Source organism: Callithrix jacchus, chromosome 16, assembly GCF_049354715.1.
Source record: "Callithrix jacchus isolate 240 chromosome 16, calJac240_pri, whole genome shotgun sequence".
Lineage (NCBI taxonomy): Eukaryota > Metazoa > Chordata > Mammalia > Primates > Cebidae > Callithrix > Callithrix jacchus.
Window position 1 is genome coordinate 35,269 of NC_133517.1, and position 20,439 is coordinate 55,707.

The 20,439-nt window shown below is 37.1% G+C and overlaps 1 protein-coding gene across 8 annotated transcripts in view; it reads right to left on the reverse strand.

Annotated features, from left to right (window-relative positions):
- Positions 1-354: 354 nt before the first annotated feature.
- The window catches only part of LOC100399809 (spermatogenesis-associated protein 17), a 213,970-nt gene continuing 193,885 nt past the window's right edge, over positions 355-20,439 (reverse strand). For all 8 annotated transcript variants that reach the window (XM_078353498.1, XM_078353497.1, XM_054246471.2 and 5 more), the window contains 2 exons: positions 5,546-5,628; positions 355-609 (listed from right to left, as the gene is read on the reverse strand). In XM_078353498.1, coding sequence (XP_078209624.1) covers positions 5,548-5,628 — 81 coding nt within the window. In that variant the 3' untranslated portion in view covers positions 355-609; positions 5,546-5,547. The remainder of the gene's footprint in view (positions 610-5,545; positions 5,629-20,439) is intronic.

The window sequence follows — 20,439 nt, forward strand, 5'->3', positions numbered from 1 at the left end:
CTAATGCATCATTATGTCCCTCAGGGCAGAGCTTTTATGCTGAACTATTTTACACAATTGACCATTCATCATCCTACTTACACGTTAGTTGCCCTTAATTTGGGTACCCACACTGGTCTCATCATTTGTGACCTGGGTGATGGGGTCAGAATATGGGTATTGGGTGGAAACATTTATGGCACTGTTGTTCACCAAGGGGTTGTGATTGTGATAGACATTGTCAGAGGTAAAAGACTCAAGTATAAGTATTTGTTTGAAAAGGCTGAAAATCCAAAGAGATTTCCAACACGCACACACACACACACACATGCATGCATGCACACACACACACAGAGTAATTAATTCATGACTAGAGCTGCAAAATTTTATAGTTTACTGAATCATAGTAAGTACATTTCCTACAGGATCTTCATCTGTGTTTTCCTTTAAGAACTGTTGAGGTTTAAAAGGCAGATGGTTTCAGTTTCTTCTGACATACAAGAGAGAAAAACTGCAGAGATTAAGGGAATCAAGGTCACTCATCAGCATTGAAGAATCCAGGACTCCAGGCAGTGGGGTCTTCTGTTCACACTCACTTCACACCTTAATCTCAGTTCTATATTTTGTCTTCTGTTTTCGAAAAACAAAATAGTAAAATGAAAGAAGAAGAAAAGGAACCTCAGAAACAAGAATTCCTTAATTCTCTAAGTCTTCCTTTCTCAACTTTTGTTTAGTTAATGTCAGGACATCACAGCCCCAGACTTTACTAATTTTTAGCCCTGTTCTCTGTTCTGCATCTATGCTACTGTGGATCTTCATGAACAACCATGATCTCATCTGGGAAACACAGCAAGATCCCACTTCTACAAAAAATTTAAAAAATAACCGGGCATGGGTGGTGTGTACCTGTAGTCCCAACTACTCAAAAGGCTGAGGCATGGGGATCGCTTGAGTCCAGGAGTTCAAAGTTGCAGTGAGCTATGATCACACCACTGCATTCTAGCCTGGGCAACAGAGTGAGACCCTGTTTCTGAAAAAAAAAACAAAAAACAAAAAACCACAAAAAAAATAAACAAAAAAAAGCCAATCTTAATTATGTGTGCCACTAGACATAAGGAATAGCTAGCAAATCTGCCTCCATTATGGAAAAACCACAGCAAAACACCTTCAAACAGGTAGGTGGGGTGGTTATAACATTTTTATTCAAATACAATTGAACCGAGAGAAAGATACTAAAGATATCTTTATTTGTTTCCTCTGCCAATTTACTATGCCACAACTTAAAAGGGTTATAAGTTCACATAATGCCAAACTGAAAGATGACATTTAATATTTTTCCGTATTAAATGAAATTTTAACTCCTAACAGGCACACATTAACTTATATGCTTAACTCTTACTCTCCCCTCATGGAAATTTTTGTTTCCTTACACAGTTGCTAAGATCTTATACCCTCTGGAAAAAGACAATGGCATTTAAACCCCTTCCCAATCCAGGTGCTAACTATACTTATTTTTCATTTTCTTTTCTTTTTTTCTTTTTTAAACTGAGTTGTTCACATGCCAAATTCCTATGGGAAAGGAGAAAAAGCACATTGTTTTTCAAACCTAACAAATAGTTTAATTAAAACTCACCTCATTGGCCACTTTTAAGCAGAAAGACAGCCTGGATCAAAGTGCATTTGCAAAGAACTAGAGGAAGCCGAGCAGCACGTAATGCCAGAAAACTCACATTGATGCCAGACTGAATTGAGTACACTATCCAATTCACAAAATTACAACCAATGATTTTAACCTTATCTTGCTAACTTTTCTCCACAACAATGTTTAAAGAGACTCTGCCTGGAAAGATAATTGAAGCTAAAAGGATGGCAAAGCACTCTGACAGGACATAGCACATTCTGATTTAGACCAAACTGTTTTTGGGGAACTACTGAAGGTTACAAATAGTGACCACTTAAAAAGACAAATTAAAGACACTAAAAGAAGTAATGTTATCCTAGTCAGACAGTAGATTTTACAATATGTGTGTGTTGAAGAGCTAGTTCTGTGTATTTTTCAGTGGTTTAAATCTTAGTGCATTAATAACAAAAGCTAGGCACAGGCGCTGTTTATCCTAAACTCAGGCATGCTAAAGGAAAGAAAGATTAATCTGATAAAGGCATCACTATTTCTAATGGAACTGATGGGAAAATGTAGTATTGGGTGTAAAAGGCAATGTCGGGGGAATTACAGTGAAGTGATGAACTACCTTGAAGCTGAAGCAATCAAATAGATAGCTCTAAAAATTACTACAGCATCTGTATTCAACAGTTTGGTGCAAGTGTCCCCATCTTGGCCTTTTTCATGAAGAGCAGAAGCACTTTGCTGTATTTGGTTAAATTAAATCTGAATAGGACAGCCTCAGCTAAGGCTGCTACCCTTCACTTACCAAAATTAAACACTGGACATTACACATTCATTTCCTATCAAAGAAATGGAGATGACGTTTTTATAATATCATCAATTCACAAAATTGTTATAATCCAGAAGAGTTAGCTAACATTAAAAAATCCGGTAACATACTTATGTCTTTGTATTTCACATTCTTTTTAATTAAAAATAATGTACACCATTTGTTACTCATCTTTGTCTTTCTGTATAAATAATTTAGTGAGTAATTATTTCATCTTTGGAAAAAAAGATAATTACCTCTAAATTATTATGATTAAGTAGAATAAAGTCAAGATGTTTTTGCAATTGAGAGAGTAGAGCCAACAGTCCCTATTGGAGTGTTCTGTTTTAATACTTTAATTTTGTCTGCTTGCATTAAAACATCAAAAAATAGAAATAAAAAGCAGTATCCTACAAAAAATACTCATAATCTCACCACCCAGAGATAACCACCATTAACATTTTTGGAACATACAAATGTATATATACATTAAATATATTATGTGTGCAAGTGATTTTTTTGAGACAGAGTTTCGCTCTTGTTACCCAGGCTGAAGTGCAATGGCGCCATCTCGGCTCACCGCAACCTCCGCCTCCTGGGTTCAGGCAATTCTCCTGCCTCAGCCTCCTGAGTAGCTGGGATTACAGGCACGCGCCACCGTGCCCAGCTAATTTTTTTGTATTTTTAGTAGAGACGGGGTCTCACCATGTTGACCAGGATGGTCTCAATCTCTTGACCTCGTGATCCACCCGCCTCGGCCTCTCAAAGTGCTGGGATTAGAGGCGTGAGCCACGGCGCCCGGCACAAGTGTGTTTTTATACATATACACATGTATATATGCATGTATATACACATATATATGTATTTTTAAGTGAAATAAGACTACACAGCGTACTTTGAATCCAGCCTTCTTTTCCTAGAAATATATTGTAGGCATTTAAAAAAATTAATAGGTAATGATTTGTAACATTTAGTGTGTCTGCACGGTACTGCCTTATATGTGCTTTATTATTTACCTAATATATATTAATGAGTGTTCAAGTTATTTTCAATCTTTCATTATCATAAAGAGGATTGATACATCTTTGAGTTAAAAGCTGACGTTATACACAAATGTGAGACATTTTATTTAGACTACTTCATACGCTGGCTCTCAAATACCAGATAAATGCTCCAATGGGTAATGACACTTTATAAACCTTTGAAACAGCAATTCCACTGGGTAGTATATATACATTTTCTATTAGTTCAGAATATTTCATATTCCCCCTCATGTATTCCTTCAGAGTAGCTACAAAGTAAACATTAGCATCTGCATTGAACATAGTAACTTCCAAGTTGAAGGACTCAGTGGGTAGAGAGGAAAGATGAACATAAAATCGAAGGAACTGGGCCGGGCGCAGTGGCTCAAGCCTATAATCCCAGCACTTTGGGAGGCCGAGGCGGGTGGATCACGAGGTCAAGAGATCGAAACCATCCTCGTCAACATGGTGAAACCCCGTCTCTACAAAAAATATAAAAAAGTAGCTGGGCGGCCGGGCGCGGTGGCTCAAGCCTGTAATCCCAGCACTTTGGGAGGCCGAGGCGGGTGGATCACGAGGTCAACAGATCGAGACCATCTTGGTCAACATGGTGAAACCCCGTCTCTACTAAAATTACGAAAAATTAGCTGGGCACGGTGGTGCGTGCCTGTAATCCCAGCTGCTCGGGAGGCTGAGGCAGGAGAATTGCCTGAACCCAGGAGGCGGAGATTGCGGTGAGCCGAGATCACGCCATTGCACTCCAGCCTGGGTAGCAAGAGCGAAACTCCGTCTCAAAAAATAAAAACAAAAAAATAAAAATAAAAATAAAAAAAGTAGCTGGGCAAGGTGACGCGTGCCTGTAACCAGCTACTCGGGAGGCTGAGGCAGGAGAATTGCCTGAACCCAGGAGGTGGAGGGTGCGGTGAGCTGAGATCGCGCCATTACACTCCAGCCTGGGTAACAAGAGCGAAACTCCGTCTCAAAAAAAAAAAAAAAAAAAAAAAGAAAAAAAAAAAATCGAAGGACTTTGCCTGAATCTACCCCGGGCTCTTTCTAACAGCCTACTTCTTTCTTCTTGGTTCTTGGTCTGAGGGGATAGGTAGGGTATTCTAACTAGCACGATTTCTCATTTCTGCCCCTTTCTTCAACTGCAGTGATCTTTGCTGTCTTTACCCAAAACATTCCTTAAATTTGGCTGAAAATGTCACAATACCTCCTATTAGACACACTTCAATTGTAACCACTGCGCTATTCTAAAATGCCTTCGGAATCCAATACAGTATTCCTTGAGAGCTTATTTTTTGTTTTTGAATTTTATATGCTTATCTTTGTTCTTATACATCTTCTAAACATTGATAATCAGAATTCTAGACTCTGTTTCTTTGGTATTGTAAGATGATTCATACTTCAATGTACATTATTCAGTATAGTATTTGAAATGATACTGTATCAACACAGCACTGAGAAGTATTTCAGCTTTGGGGCATCAACAGCATTTTTTCACTGTATTGTGTAAAAGTATTTATTGTATTAATTAAAGATAAAGGGTATCTAAGGGCTGGGCATGGTGGCTCATGCCTGTAATACCGGCACTTTGGGAGGATGAGGTGGGCAGATCCCTTGAGGCCAGGAGTTTGAGAGCAGCCTGGCCAACACGGTGAAATGTCATCTCTACTAAAAATACAAAAATTAGCCAGGCATGGTGGTGTTGCCTGTAGTTCCAGAGACTCTGGAGGCCAAGGCAGGAGAATCACTTGAACCTGAGAGGCAGAGGTTGCAGTGAGCCGAGATCATGCCACTCACTCCGGCCTGGGCAACAGGGCAAGATTCCGTCTCAAAAAAAAAAAAAAAAAGAGTATTTTAGATTTTTAAGTTTATATTTATTAATGCATTCTTGGTTCATTTTGGAGAAGAAATCTGAAAAGTAATATTCATTGTCTTTTAAATGTTGAAAACCATTACAGTAGAATGAAAGAAATTTATGGAGTCTTTTTACATATAAATATTATTATAGCATAGTTTTTCAAATGCTTGATAGTTAAGTCAACCCCATTAGATTTTTAAGTGTTACTTAATATACTTTTTGAAGTGCTCCTTAGCAAAAAGTCATACCTTTATACAATCTGTCCAGCTTTTGAATATAATTTTCCATACTTTGAGAAGAGCTCAAATGATGGTAATACAGTCTGGAAATCCTAGGAGGAAAAAGTGCAAAGATGACCACAGAGATCCTAATGATTTATGTTGTTACCATTATTGTTATTTCTTAGATTAAATTGCTAGACAGATGTCATTCAATTGCACTTCAAATTTCCCATTATACTCTCAAAATTAGCAGGTAAATTTCTGAAGTTTTATCAGTTGAAGATCAGGCATACTGAATTTCCTGGCACATAGTCTTTAACAGTTATGGATGTCACCTGCAAGCAAGGCTGGGCAATGCAAACATCAGGCATATCCACCTGTCTTCAAGGAGTCACAACCTAAATTATTTACCTTGGCTTCATAGGGCTTGGTACTTTGTTTTGTGCACAATAAATATTTGTTAACTGAATGAATGGAAATGGAAAGGTGACACACCCAAATCACGGTAATAGAGGGTAGACTATGTTCATTACCTCAGAAGTGATTGAAATGAATGGTAAAGGAGTTCAGAAGGAAGAGGAAAGAAATCATTTTTTGTTGTGTAACCAGAGAAACAGCACTTGATTGAACTTGGAAATTGATGCTTTTCATGCTTGTTAAACAGGTAAAGTCATTAAAAAGGTAAGAGACGGCCGGGCGCGGTGGCTCAAGCCTGTAATCCCAGCACTTTGGGAGGCCGAGGCGGGTGGATCACGAGGTCAAGAGATCGAGACCATCCTGGTCAACATGGTGAAACCCCGTCTCTACTAAATATACAAAAAATTAGCTGGGCGTTGTGGCGCGCGCCTGTAATCCCAGCTACTCGGGAGGCTGAGGCAGGAGAATTGCCTGACCCCAGGAGGCGGAGGTAGCGGTGAGCCGAGATCGCGCCATTGCACTCCAGCCTGGGTAACTAGAGCGAAACTCCGTCTCAAAAAAAAAAAAAAAAAGGTAAGAGACTAAATCAACAATGAATGCTGTAAACAAATGATCAGACTATTTAAAGGTGTATGTTTCTTCTTGGAAAGGAGATCTATTGTTAATGAAGGTAATTTTGGCTGAGTTTTTTTTTTTTTTTTTTTCTTAAGAAAACATAGGAGAAAAAGACCTAAGTTCTGAGCCCAGCTCTTTAGAGGGCCCATATATAACAAACACATGCGAAAATAAATGTATTAAAGAACATGTGAACATGTAGGTATCTCTGTTACCAGAGATCTGGTTCTCCACTCTGGTACAACAGAGCCTCTAACTCTAAATATCTGCTTTTACAACTAATGCTTTTTCAAGCCCCAGGAAATAGCTCCACATCTGCTGCTCTGTGTATGTCATGCCCAAGTGACATGAAGGATGGTGGGTTGTGACAGACACTGCTTTTGAGTGCAAAGAGAATTTGAGTGATAAAAATGCTTAGATAAAAGGCACATTAATTAATATGGATGAAATCCTTTTTGGATAGCATGAATGCAATACAACTTTACATAATAAAGTATCATTTTCCTGTGGTGCTGAACATCTATATTCCTGCCTTCATTGTAAGTTACAGGTCTGGAGGTAATCAGAAATCAACACAGTATTTACAATAATGCATGTGACATCTTTACTTTTTGCAATAGTAAATTATTCATATCACTCTTAAATTTGAGCATATTGAATTTAGACATCTGCATGAAACATCAGTAATTTTTTATGTTGGCAACTTGAACACTGAAACCCAGAACTGTGAATAGCTTTATTTTTATAAATATATATGTATAACAATGTTTCACTTAATGTTCAAAACAGTAGACCTGCCTTGCAAGAAATGTTAAAAGTTTTCAATGAGAAGGCAAATGATATACGTTAGAAATCCAGCTCTACAGAAAGAACTAGAGAGAAGGAACACATAATGATAAAATAAAAGCTTTTATTTTTCTTATTCTTAGTTGACTTAAAAGATAACAGTCTTTGTTTTAAATAATAACATCAATGTCATTCACGATTATAGCTTGTGGATAAGAGAAATGAATGACAGCAATGTTATAAAAAATGGGAGGAAGGAATTGGGAATAATCTGTTATAAGGTAACTGCACTACCCATGAAGCAGTATAGGGTTATTTGAAAGTGTAACAGCACTACCCATTAGTATCGTGTTATTTGAAGCAGCATAGTGTTATTTGAGAGGATATAAATGTATACACCAAACTCTAGAACAACCACTACAGAAAAATTTTTTAATTGATATGCTAAGAGTGAAAGAAAATTAAATAATATAAAATGTTTAACTAAAACTAGAGAAAGCTAGGAGTGGAAGACGAAAGCAAAACCAATAAGAAAACAAAGACTAAGGGCAAAGAAGTAATAATATTACAAATGTGGTAGATATCAATCCAACTATATTAATGATCACTTTAAATGTGAATAGCTTAAATGCATCAATTAAAGAACAAGACTGGATAAAAAAAGAACCAACTATATCTTGGCTACGTGAAACTCACTTTAAATGTGAGAACACAGAGTAAAAGTAAAGAGATGCAGAAAGATATACCATGCTAACACTAATCAAAATATAGCTGGAGAAGCTATATTAATTTCAGACAAAATGGATATCAGAATAAGGAAAATTACTAAGGATAAAGAGGGACATTACATAGTAATAAAGTGCCTAGCAATAGAGTGCAAAAATCTATGAGGCAAAAATTGACAGAACTGCAAGGAGAAATAGACAAATTCATTATTGTACTTGGAGACTTCAGCACCCCTTTATCCATAATTGGCAGATCCAGCAGGCAGAATATAATTGAACTAAAGAGTACTACCATACAACTGTATATAATTGACATCTATAGACTACTTAATCCAACAACAGCAACAGCAGAATACACATTCTTATAGAGCTCATATTAAACATTCACCAAAATAGACTACATCCTGGGCTGGAAAACATACCTTAACAAATTTAAAAGAATAGAATTCATACAAAGTCTGCTCTCAGATCACAGTGGAATTAAATTAGAAATCAGTAACGGAAAGATTGCTGGAAAATCTCAAAATATTTAGTGATTAAGCAATGCACTTCTGAATAACACACGGGTCAAAGGAAAAATCTCAAGAGAAATAAGAAATATTTTTAACTAAATAAAAATGAAAATGCAACCCATCAAATTTGTGAGATGCAGCAAAAGCAGTGCCTAGAAGAAAACATATAGCACTAAATGCATATAGTAGAAAAGAAGAAAAATCTAAACTCAATAATCTAAGCTCCCACTTTAGGACATTATATTAAAAAGAGCAAATTAATTACAAAGTAAGCAGATGCAGAGAAAATAGGAGAAATCAATAAAATTTAAAATAGAAAAACAATAGAGAAAATCAACAAAATCAAAAGCCTGCTCTTGAAATCAGCAACAAAATTGCTAAAATCCTAACCGGGCTAACCAAGACAAAAGAGAGAAGACATAAATTACCAATATTAGGACCGAAAAATGGGCAATCACTCCTAATCCATGAGTGTTAAAAAGATAAATATGGCCAGACACAGTGACTCATGCCTATCATTCAGCACTTCTGGAGGCCAAGTGCTTTTGTCCAGGAGTTCCAGAGCAGCCTAGACAACACAGTGACACAGTGAGACTCTATCTCTACAAAAGGTTTAAAAATTGGCTGGGTATTGTGGTGTACACCTATAGCTCCAGCTACTCAGGAAGCTGAGGTGGGAGGATTGCTTGAGTCCTGGAGTTTGAGCCTGCAATGAGCAACAGGAAAGATTGCTGTGATTAAAAGATTGTTGTGATCAAACAACAATCCTGTGAGGTAGATATCTGGTTCTTAGCCACAGAATAAATATCTGGCTCTTAGCACTAGTATTTTCCTCTCTCATTCCTTAAATGATAGAAGTCTATTCATATTATACCTACCATGTTCTTTCAAAAATTAAGTAAATTCCATAGGCATTTACAGGAGACTAATTTTGGGGTGATAATGTGGTGAAACAGGACTTTGATGATACCGTCCTAACAGTAAAACTATTTTCAATAAGCACATTAAATGCATGTCTATTCATTTGTGTTAAATTATCTGTGTGTAATGCTGTGGTAATATAATATAATGCTAATATATATAAAAATGAAACAAAAATAAATAGAAGTTATAATATTTTCTTCCTTCATTTCTGTGGATCTTCTTGTGTACTTAATTTTGGACTCATCTGATATAATGAAGCATCACTTAATTCTGAGTTAGACCTTCTTTTATGTATTCAAGTAACATTTTGGTATCTGCAATGTGTCTGACACTATGCTAGCTTCCAACCAATGGTAACCAAAACTTGGTCTTCTCTAGTGTCAGACAGTAGTGCAGATGAACAAGGATTGACCCCTTCAAGTACTACCCTCTATGGCCTCTAAAACAAAATCTTTCAGAAACTCTTTATTGCTCTTATTTTTAAATCGAAAATCTCACATTCTTACTTAGCCCTTGACAACCAATAACTGTGACCTCTGGTACAGGAAAAGGTGAACATATCAACAGGAAAGCTTTGGTTTTGAGAGACATCTGGTGCTGCTTAGCATTTGTTTAAAATTTGCCTCTGATATGGTAAAACACGTCATCCAGCCATGGGAAACTATGAGCTCAAGAAAACACTTGCACAACACTTGCACAGTGTCACTTTTGAAATGGGGGTTGGGGGACTGCTTTTCTGAAAAATAACCTCATCAAGAAAAAACACTGGGGATGGTAATTTTAAATGCTGCCATAGCCCTTGCTTGCCAGAGCAGACAGCTTCTGCTATTAGGATGCCCAGCCAAACACAAATAATCCACTGCCAAAATGAGCTCCTTGGGACAATTTAGGAGTCTTTGGAAGTGATTGGTTCTTTGAGCTGGAATGCAGCCCAGGTCCATTTTCAAACCCAAGTCAAAATGACAAAGAGCACATTTCCTGGGCCACTCACCCACTAAGTGTAAGATTACTTTAGGTTGGCAGCTTCACTATTTATCTAGTTATTTAAGGCTTTTCACCAGATACTTACACCTGAGTGCTTAAATACTTCAATGTTAGTAAGCAGGACAGTGCTTATACACCATAGGAGACAAAACCTTTGAGATTAGACAGATAAGATGAAAATCAAGGGTTATGCACATATTTTTCAGCTTATAATGTCTTATATATTTAGCTTTAAAATATGGCAAAGGTTTTTCTTCTAGAGTTAAAAAAAGGAGCATGGCAAGAACTTCTGGCTGAGTATAAATACTACTTTAAACAAAAATATTTCCTTCTTCAATTAAATCTGGCTAGCACTGGAGACTTTCCAGACTTTTTAAATGAGAGTTTACAGGCAAGTTTAAAAGATCAGTTGGTATTATTTCTGCAAGATCAAACTTTGCTCACATTGCATGTAGAAAACTGCAAAGCCATGAGCATGTCTACAGTTTTGACAAAAGAATATACAGGCAACTGTTACAGTTGTAGAAGTTATCCCCTTCTTTCTGTTCACTGTTTTCAGGAAAATTTCCTCAAGCATTCAATCTATATTATCTGTGCTGTTCTAAAGCCCAGAGATTTAGAATTTATTATGTATCCTTCAATCAAACAGTTCGTACGTGTTCCCAAAGAAGAAAATCTTAGCCGATGAGTTAATGATGCATTATCAGTCTGAATCTAAAAAGGAAACCAAGTTTGTATGCCCAGGGTCTCACTGGTAACTGCAAGGGTAATCTGAAAACTTTCTTATTACTTCTACTAAGAGGCAGTACTGCTTTGGAGTCAAGCTGCCTGGGTTTGAAATCTAGGTTCATCTTTAAGGACTTTGTGATCTTAGACAAGTTATTTAGCCTCTGCCACACTTGTTTCCTAATTTGAAAACAAATAAAATAATAAGAAAATATAAATATATGAGTTCATCCATGTAAAGCCTGGATGTGTTGAGCACATAGCAAGTACTTAACAAGTGTTAGCTATTCTCAAACTAAGAAACTCAAATATACTCTAAAAAATTTGTAGATGAGTAATCCTAAATAGTTGCTAATCAAAGGTCATTTATATTTGATTTTGGTTTACACATTCCCACTTTTATTTCAATGTGGGTACATCTAAATGTAAAGTTATCTATTTGAATTTCTACTGATTCTTTCCCTGTTTTTATTCACTGTATCTTCCTTCTTAATAGTTCCATCTACCTTTCTTTTATTTAGTTCTCGTATTTGCTCTTCTCCCATCTTTATGGTCTTGGCTATAAATGTACCTTTGGGACTTGAGAAGTCCACATGACAGACACATAAACTGAAGGATAAATGATTAAGTTCCTTGTTTGATCTGTTCATTGTATTCAGTGGCAAATTTTAGGCCCTAAAAGCGATACAAGATATAAAGATATATCAGAAGTAATAGATTTAAATACAGAAACAGATGTAGATACGGAAATATAGATATACATGAAAATGCTGTCTCAACTATTTAACTTTAGCCAAAAACACAAAAAGTCATCTAAATAAAAGTACCTGAAATGGAACATCTAACTCAATACAATGTGTGTGTTAGAATGATCTGCAGCCTCTTAGTGGTTTTATCGTAGAGCTAATGATACCACGGTCTGTTCATGGCATGGTCTCGGCTCACTGAAAACTCTGCCTCCCAGGTTCAAGCAATTCTTCTATCTCAGCCTCCTGAGTAGCTGAGACTATAAGTTCATGCCACCACATCTGTCTAATTTTTACATTTTTAGTAGAGATTGGGTTTTCACTATGTTGGCCAGGCTGGTCTCAAACTCCTGACCTCGTGATCCACCCACCCTAGCCAAGTAGTTTCTTTATAGCAATGTGAAAACAGACTAATACACAGGGCCAAGAAGAATAATTATGTGTGATTATTTTTCTTAAGTATGTATGCTTTTCAAAAGCATATGGAGGCACACAATTATTCCGCCAGAATAACAAAATATACTACTTTTCTTTTTACTGTGTATCCAAAAGTTTCCATATTTCCATAAAATTGCTTACTTTATGGTTAGGTAAATGCACGTTCTCAAAAAATATGTCAGAATATATGAAGTGAATCTGTTGCATAAAACCAAAAGGAAGTACTACATTATTTTAGGAAACACATTTTGCACAAGGACATTTCTTTTTTTTTTTTTTTTTTTTTAAATTTTTTATTGGATTATAGGTTTTGGGGTACATGAGCAGAGCATGCAAGACAGTTGCGTAGGTACACACATGGCAGTGTGCTTTGCTTTTCTTCTCCCCTTCACCCACATTTGGCATTTCTCCCCAGGCTATCCCTCCCCACCTCCCCCTCCCACTGGCCCTCCCCTTTTCCCCCCATAGACCCCAGTGTTTAGTACTCCCCTCTCTGTGTCCATGTGTTCTTATTTTTCATCACCCACCTATGAGTGAGAATATGCGGTGTTTCATTTTCTGTTCTTGTGTCAGTTTGCTGAGGATGATGTTTTCCAGATTCATCCATGTCCCTACAAACGACACAAACTCATCATTTCTGATTGCTGCATAATATTCCATGGTGTATATGTGCCACATTTTTCCAATCCAGTCTATTATCAATGGGCATTTTGGTTGATTCCAGGTCTTTGCTATTGTAAACAGTGCTGCAATGAACATTCGTGTACATGTGTCCTTATAGAACGATTTATAGTCTTTTGGATATATACCCAGTAATGGGATTGCTGGGTCAAATGGAATTTCTATTTCTAAGGCCTTGAGGAATCGCCACACTGTCTTCCACAATGGTTGAACTAATTTACGCTCCCACCAACAGTGTAAAAGTGTTCCTTTTTCTCCACATCCTCTCCAGCATCTGTTGTCTCCAGATTTTTTAATGATCACCATTCTAACTGGCGTGAGATGGTATCTCAATGTGGTTTTGATTTGCATCTCTCTGATGACCAGTGATGATGAGCATTTTTTCATATGATTGTTGGCCTCATATATGTCTTCTTTCGTAAAGTATCTGTTCATATCCTTTGCCCACTTTTGAATGGGCTTGTTTGTTTTTTTCCTGTAAATCTGTTTGAGTTCTTTGTAAATTCTGGATATCAGCCCTTTGTCAGATGGGTAGACTGCGAAAATTTTTTCCCATTCTGTTGGTTGCCGATCCACTCTAGTGACTGTTTCTTTTGCCGTGCAGAAGCTGTGGAGTTTGATTAGGTCCCATTTGTCTATTTTGGCTTTTGTTGCCAATGCTTTTGGTGTTTTGTTCATGAAGTCCTTGCCTACTCCTATGTCCTGGATGGTTTTGCCTAGATTTCCTTCTAGGGTTTTTATGGTGCCAGGTCTTATGTTTAAGTCTTTAATCCATCTGGAGTGAATTTTAGTGTAAGGTGTCAGGAAGGGGTCCAGTTTCTGCTTTCTGCACATGGCTAGCCAGTTTTCCCAACACCATTTGTTAAACATGGAATCCTTTCCCCATTGCTTGTTTTTGTCGGGTTTATCAAAGATTGTATAGTTGTATGTATGTTGTGTTTCCTCCAGTGCCTCTGTTTTGTTCCATTGGTCTATATCTCTGTTTTGGTACCAGTAGCATGCTGTTTTGATTACTGTAGCCTTGTAGTATAGTTTGAAATCCGGTAGTGTGATGCCCCCCGCTGTGTTCTTTTTGCTTAGAATTGACTTGGCTATGCGGGCTCTCTTTTGGTTCCATATGAAGTTCATGGTGGTTTTTTCCAGTTCTGTGAAGAAAGTCAATGGTAGCTTGATGGGGATAGCGTTGATTCTGTAAATTACTTTGGGCAGTATAGCCATTTTCACGATATTAATTCTTCCTAACCATGAACATGGAATGTTTCTCCATCTGTTTGTGTCCTCTCTGATTTCGTTGAGCAGTGGTTTGTAGTTCTCCTTGAAGAGGTCTCTTACGTTCCTTGTGAGTTGTATTCCAAGGTATTTTATTCTTTTTGTAGCAATTGCGAATGGCAGTTCGCTCTAGATTTGGCTTTCTTTAAGTCTGTTATCGGTGTAGACGAATGCTTGTGATTTTTGCACATTGATTTTATATCCTGAGACTTTGCTGAAGTTGCTTATCAGTTTCAGGAGTTTTTGGGCTGAGGCGATGGGGTCTTCTAGGTATACTATCATGTCATCTGCAAATAGAGACAATTTGGCTTCCACCTTTCCTATTTGAATACCCTTTATTTCTTTTTCTTGCCTGATTGCTCTGGCTAGAACTTCCAGTACTATATTGAATAGGAGTGGTGAGAGAGGGCATCCTTGTCTAGTGCCAGATTTTAAAGGGAATGCTTCCAGTTTTTGCCCATTCAGTATGATATTGGCTGTTGGTTTGTCATAAATAGCTTTTATTACTTTGAGATACGTTCCATCGATATCGAGTTTATTGAGGGTTTTTAGCATAAAGGGCTGTTGAATTTTGTCAAATGCCTTCTCTGCGTCAATTGAGATAATCATGTGGTTTTTGTTTTTGGTTCTGTTTATGTGGTGAATTACGTTGATAGACTTGCGTATGTTGAACCAGTCTTGCATCCCTGGGATGAATCCTACTTGATCGTGATGAATAAGTTTTTTGATTTGCTGTTGCAATCGGCTTGCCAATATTTTATTGAAGATTTTTGCAACTATGTTCATCATGGATATTGGCCTGAAGTTTTCTTTTCTCGTTGGGTCTCTGTGGGGTTTTGGTATCAGGATGATGTTGGTCTCATAAAATGATTTGGGAAGGATTCCCTCTTTTTAGATTGTTTGAAATAGTTTTAGAAGGAATGGTACCAGCTCCTCCTTGTGTGTCTGGTAGAATTCGGCTGTGAACCCGTCTGGACCTGGGCTTTTTTTGTGTGGTAGGCTCTTAATTGCTGCCTCAACTTCAGACCTTGTTATTGGTCTATTCATAGTTTCAGCTTCCTCCTGGTTTAGGCTTGGGAGGACACAGGAGTCCAGGAATTTATCCATTTCTTCCAGGTTTACTAGTTTATGCGCATAGAGTTGTTTGTAATATTCTCTGATGATGGTTTGAATTTCACACAAGGACATTTCTTACTCTGAAGTAGCTTAATGTCACAAGTCATTTATATTTTAAAGAAATGAAAGCCTCCTTGAATTAAATAGAACAGTGAGACAGTATAAAAGCAAGAAATGTTTATGTCAAATAGAAAATTAGATACAGATCATATTATGCATGTTTAAAATATGAAATTAGATAGTTAAAAAGCATATTTAGCTTATATTCTAAATGGTTGCATATCAGTTAAAAACGTGCCTAGACCAGGTTGATTGCCAAATTTTATGAAATGATATTACTACGGTTTGAGTTTTTCTTACCAAAACTCATGTTGAAATTTGATTCCCAGTGTGGAGGTCTTGGGAAGTGGGACCCAGTGGGAAGTGTTTGGGACATGGAAACAGATCCCTCATGAATCACTTGGTGCCATTCTAGCAGTTGTGAGTTATCTCTGATGAGATTAGATTCTTGTGAGGATGGATTCATTCCCTCAAGGGCTGGTTATTATAAATCCAGTATGCCTCTTGGGTTTTGCCTCCTCTCATGTGCCTGCTTCCCCTTTCACCTTCTCCACCATGTTATGACACAGCACAAAAGCCCTAAAACCAGAAGCCAGGAAGATGCCAGCACCAGGCTTCTTGCATTTCTCAGCCTCAAGAAGAGAGAGCTAAATAAGCCTCTTGTTTTTAGAAATTATTTAGTCTCAGGTGTTTTGTTATAGCAACACAAAACTGACTAAGATATTATCATCAATATTTAGGTTTGTCAATCAGTTCTAAGGCTGAACCAGATCAAATGATTCACTGTATACATTCCTCATGCCATGGAAGTACTAGTGTTTTCGAAGGCCATTTTTAATTAAGATAACTTAGTAGCAGCAAAAAAAAATTACTTTCTGAAGCACCCAATTTACTTTCCAGCATGTCTTACCCCTTGGCAATCCCATATTTATAATGTTCTTAAAAAAAGAATGTTTCTTAGGGTTTAGCAAATAAACACCTTATTTTTTCTTTTGGGTCGAATATTTCTTCCTTTTGAGTGAGGAAGATCCATCTGTGACTTGTGTCTTCCTTTTCATGTTAGACACCTGGAAGCTGAAATTCTTAAATCACCACCACAGTGATGCTTTTCATTTATGTTGCAGGCATATAAACTATTCTCATCTTAGCTCTTTTCCCCCATCCTTACTTCAATCATATGACCTTTATTCCATTTTACTTTTAGAAAGATGCCTTATATCCCTTCAGGAAGGAGATGGCATGCAAATGAATGAATCCTCACTGATGGACTATTAATAGAATCATTAGGTCTGGTAGTATATGGAACTCATAACTTTTCCAGTGGCCCCAATCACTTTCCAGAAAGTCACTTACTTCATTTTGTCTAAATTCTGAGGTGTGTGTGTGTGTGTGTGTGTGTGTGTGTTTTGTTAGTGAAGGAAACAAAAATATTTCTCTCTGAAATACTGGGGATTATTGAGCTAAAGAAGGTTAAGCTGGGGGTGATGGCTTACACCTGTAATTGCAGCACTTTGGGCAGCCGAGGCAAGTGGATCATGAGGTCAAGAGATGGAGAACATCCTGGCCAATATGGTGAAACCCCGTCTCTACTAAAAATACAAGAATTAGCTGGGTGTGGTGGCATGGGCCTGTAGTCACAGCTACTAGGGAGGCTGAGGCAGGAGAATCGCTTGAACCTGGGAGGTGGAGGTTGCAATGAGCCAAGATTGCACCATTGCATTCCAGCCTGGCAGCAGAGTGAGACTCCATTTCAAAAAAAAAGAAGAAGAAAGAAGAATAAGTTTAAAACACAGGGGCATATTCTGCCCTTCCTCTTTGCCCTTCCCACCTAAAAGCAGGCACTTTTACAACACTTGCTTATCAACTCAGAAGCAGAACTCAGAGACAGTGGTGCCAGAAGATCCTAGAGGAGGAGACTTTGTTCTTTCCACGAATGTATCTTCCCATGTTTCCCTGCTTTTTGGAAGTCTAGAGATACTCTATTCTTTGTTTTGTCACTATACAGAATGCATAACTCTATTAAAGTTCTATTTATGCAAGTCCCTATGCCACTGCCTTGAGAGAGAAATACTTTTGAACTGAGGCCTCTCCCATGTGATGAGTACAGCATGTGTTAATACTCGTTAGCTGAGTTTTTCTCTGTTAATCTAACTTTTCAGGAAAGTATCTCAACTACAAATCTATGAGGATAAAATATAAAAGAAATTATATTTTCTCCCTACAAGAAACAACGGTTAAATGCATAGTAAGAACTTGCTTACTGCATTCCGAAACATGTCCGAAGACATGTTTTCCCAATTCTGAAATTTTTATTTAAGATGTAAAATATATTCTGAAATCAGCTAAGAAATATTTATTTTCTTTCTTCCTTTATATATCATGTTTTCTGACTAATGTCCTTAATTCTGAAGCCCTTATTGAATTATAATATGGGCAAGGAATATACACATACATTATCCTATTCATTCAGATCCATTGGAAGTTTTACTTTAAGCCAAAAATTATATAAAACATAATACAATGAACAATAACATTTAAATTTTGCAAAATATGTAGTGTAATGATGATTACACTAAATGTTTTCAAAAAAGAAAACTTTCTTAGAAATGTCCTTAGACAGTAATATGGTTTCCTTTTATATGTTTATTTTTTTCTTTATTTCAGGGTGTATATATAGGGGTTTGTTATATGAATATATTATGTAATACTGGTGTTTGGACTTTTATTAATCCCATCACTCAAATAATGAACATAGTACTTAATAGGTAGTTTTTCAACTCTTGCCCCACATCCCCCACTCTCCCCTCTTTTGCAGACCCCAGTATCTATTGTGTCCATCTTTATGTCCATGTGTACTCATTGTTTAGCTCCCACTTGTAAGTTAGAACATGTAAAAAATAAAGAACATGCAGTATTTGATTTTCTATGTATGCCTTAATTCACTTAGAATAATGGCTTCCAGCTATATTCATGTTGCTGCAAAGGACATGACTTCATTTTCTTTATGGCTGTATAGCATTCCATGGTATATATGTGCCACTCAATTTTTTTTATCTGTAAGTTCAGCACAAAGATAAATATGTACATGTATGTTTGTATACAAGTACACATTATTATTAACTATAGTCATCATGCTGTACATATGTTGCATATATAACGTGTGTTACATAGTATAGCCTGAATTTTGTACCCACTCCCACCCACTACCACTCATATGTTGAAGCCTAACTCTCAGTGTGACTGTATTGGAGACAGAGCTTTTAAGAAAGTGAGTAAGATTAAATGAGGTCATACAACAATCTGTGAGTGCTAGGTTTTGAGCTAGAGTAGAAACGTATTGCTAAAAAAACATATAAGATGGTAGAAACAATATCTTATATATCTTTTTACTTCCACTGCCAAGAAAAAGTTCTTGACTAATAGACAAAGAGATGCTGGGACTCAGGGACTTCATCAGCTCTCTCAACAGAAGCCAGGAACAGAGATGAGATTATACCAGCTAAAACACTAAGAGCTTGAATTAAATGGTGCAGAGAAAGCAGAATAGAATTAAGGCAGATTGTGGGACTTCTTGGATTCTATAAGGACTGGACCACTATTCGAGAAAAAAGAAGAAATACCCCTAAAGGGGTTCAGAGGTCACTGGGGCTGCTACTCTTGCAAGAGGCCCAGGGAGCAGGACTGTTTCCTTCCAGGTTTCAAAAGGTGGGCTGCCTCTCCAGTTTCTGCAGGGCAGGATGACCCTGTTCAGTGCCTCTAGGGCAGGAGCCACCCTTACAGGGAGCCATGTGGGCAGGGCCCTTGCAGAAAGAATCTGCCTCACCCACAGAGCCATCAGGGTGACCCTGCCATCCCAGAGGAACTGGAGAGCAAAATGTGTAACCAAAAAAAATTATTTTCAAGTCTTAACATCAAATAGAATTTGCCTTTTTAGGCTTTAGACTTCATTAGGGCACATCATCCATTCCTTTTTCTAGTTTTTCCCTTTTGGCATAGAAACGTCTCCTCTGTGTCTGTCCTACAACTGCATTTTGGAAGCACATAACTTGTCTGCTTTCATAGTTCACAGCTAGGGAGGAAGTTTGCCTCAAGATGAGGCAAGTTTCACCCATATCTGATTATATGGTATTTCTTGGTAGTTCTTTGTTTTTCCACAGCTTTACTGAGGTGTAATTGACAAATTAAATACAATAGATTACTTTGGTTGTATGAACATTTTAACAATGTTAAATTCTTCCAGTCCATGAACACAGGATATCCTTGCTAATACATGTTATCATTTGCCTTTTTGTTAACAGCCATTCCAACATGTGAGTGTTACATCCCACTATGGGTTTCTATTTGCATTTCCCTGATGATTAGTGATGCTAAGCATCTTCTCATGTACTTTTTGTGCATTTATAAAAACTGTATATATTTACAGTGCACATATGCATACATGTGATACACATATACATATACATTGGTATACATATACATTGTGAAATGATTACCACAATCGTGTTAATTAACATATCCATAACATGTAGCATAGTTATTTCTGTTTTGTGATAAGAACATTTAATATCCATGTTCTTAGTCATTTTCAAGTATACAATATATTATAAATTTTAGTCACCATGCTGTGTAATAGATCTCCAGAACTACTTATTCTAATTAAAACTTTGTACCTTTTGATAAATGTATCCTTCTCATTTCTCACCCCTATCTCCTGCTCCAAGTCCCTAGTAACCACCATTCTACTCTCTACTTCTGAGTTTGATTTTTTTCAGATTTCACATATAAATGAGATCATGCAGTATTTGTCTTTCTGCATCTAACATTTCATTTAGTGTAAGGTCCTCCAGGTCCATCCATATTATCACAAATGACAGAATGTCTTTCTTTTTAAAAGCTGAATAGTATTCCAATGTGTATATATA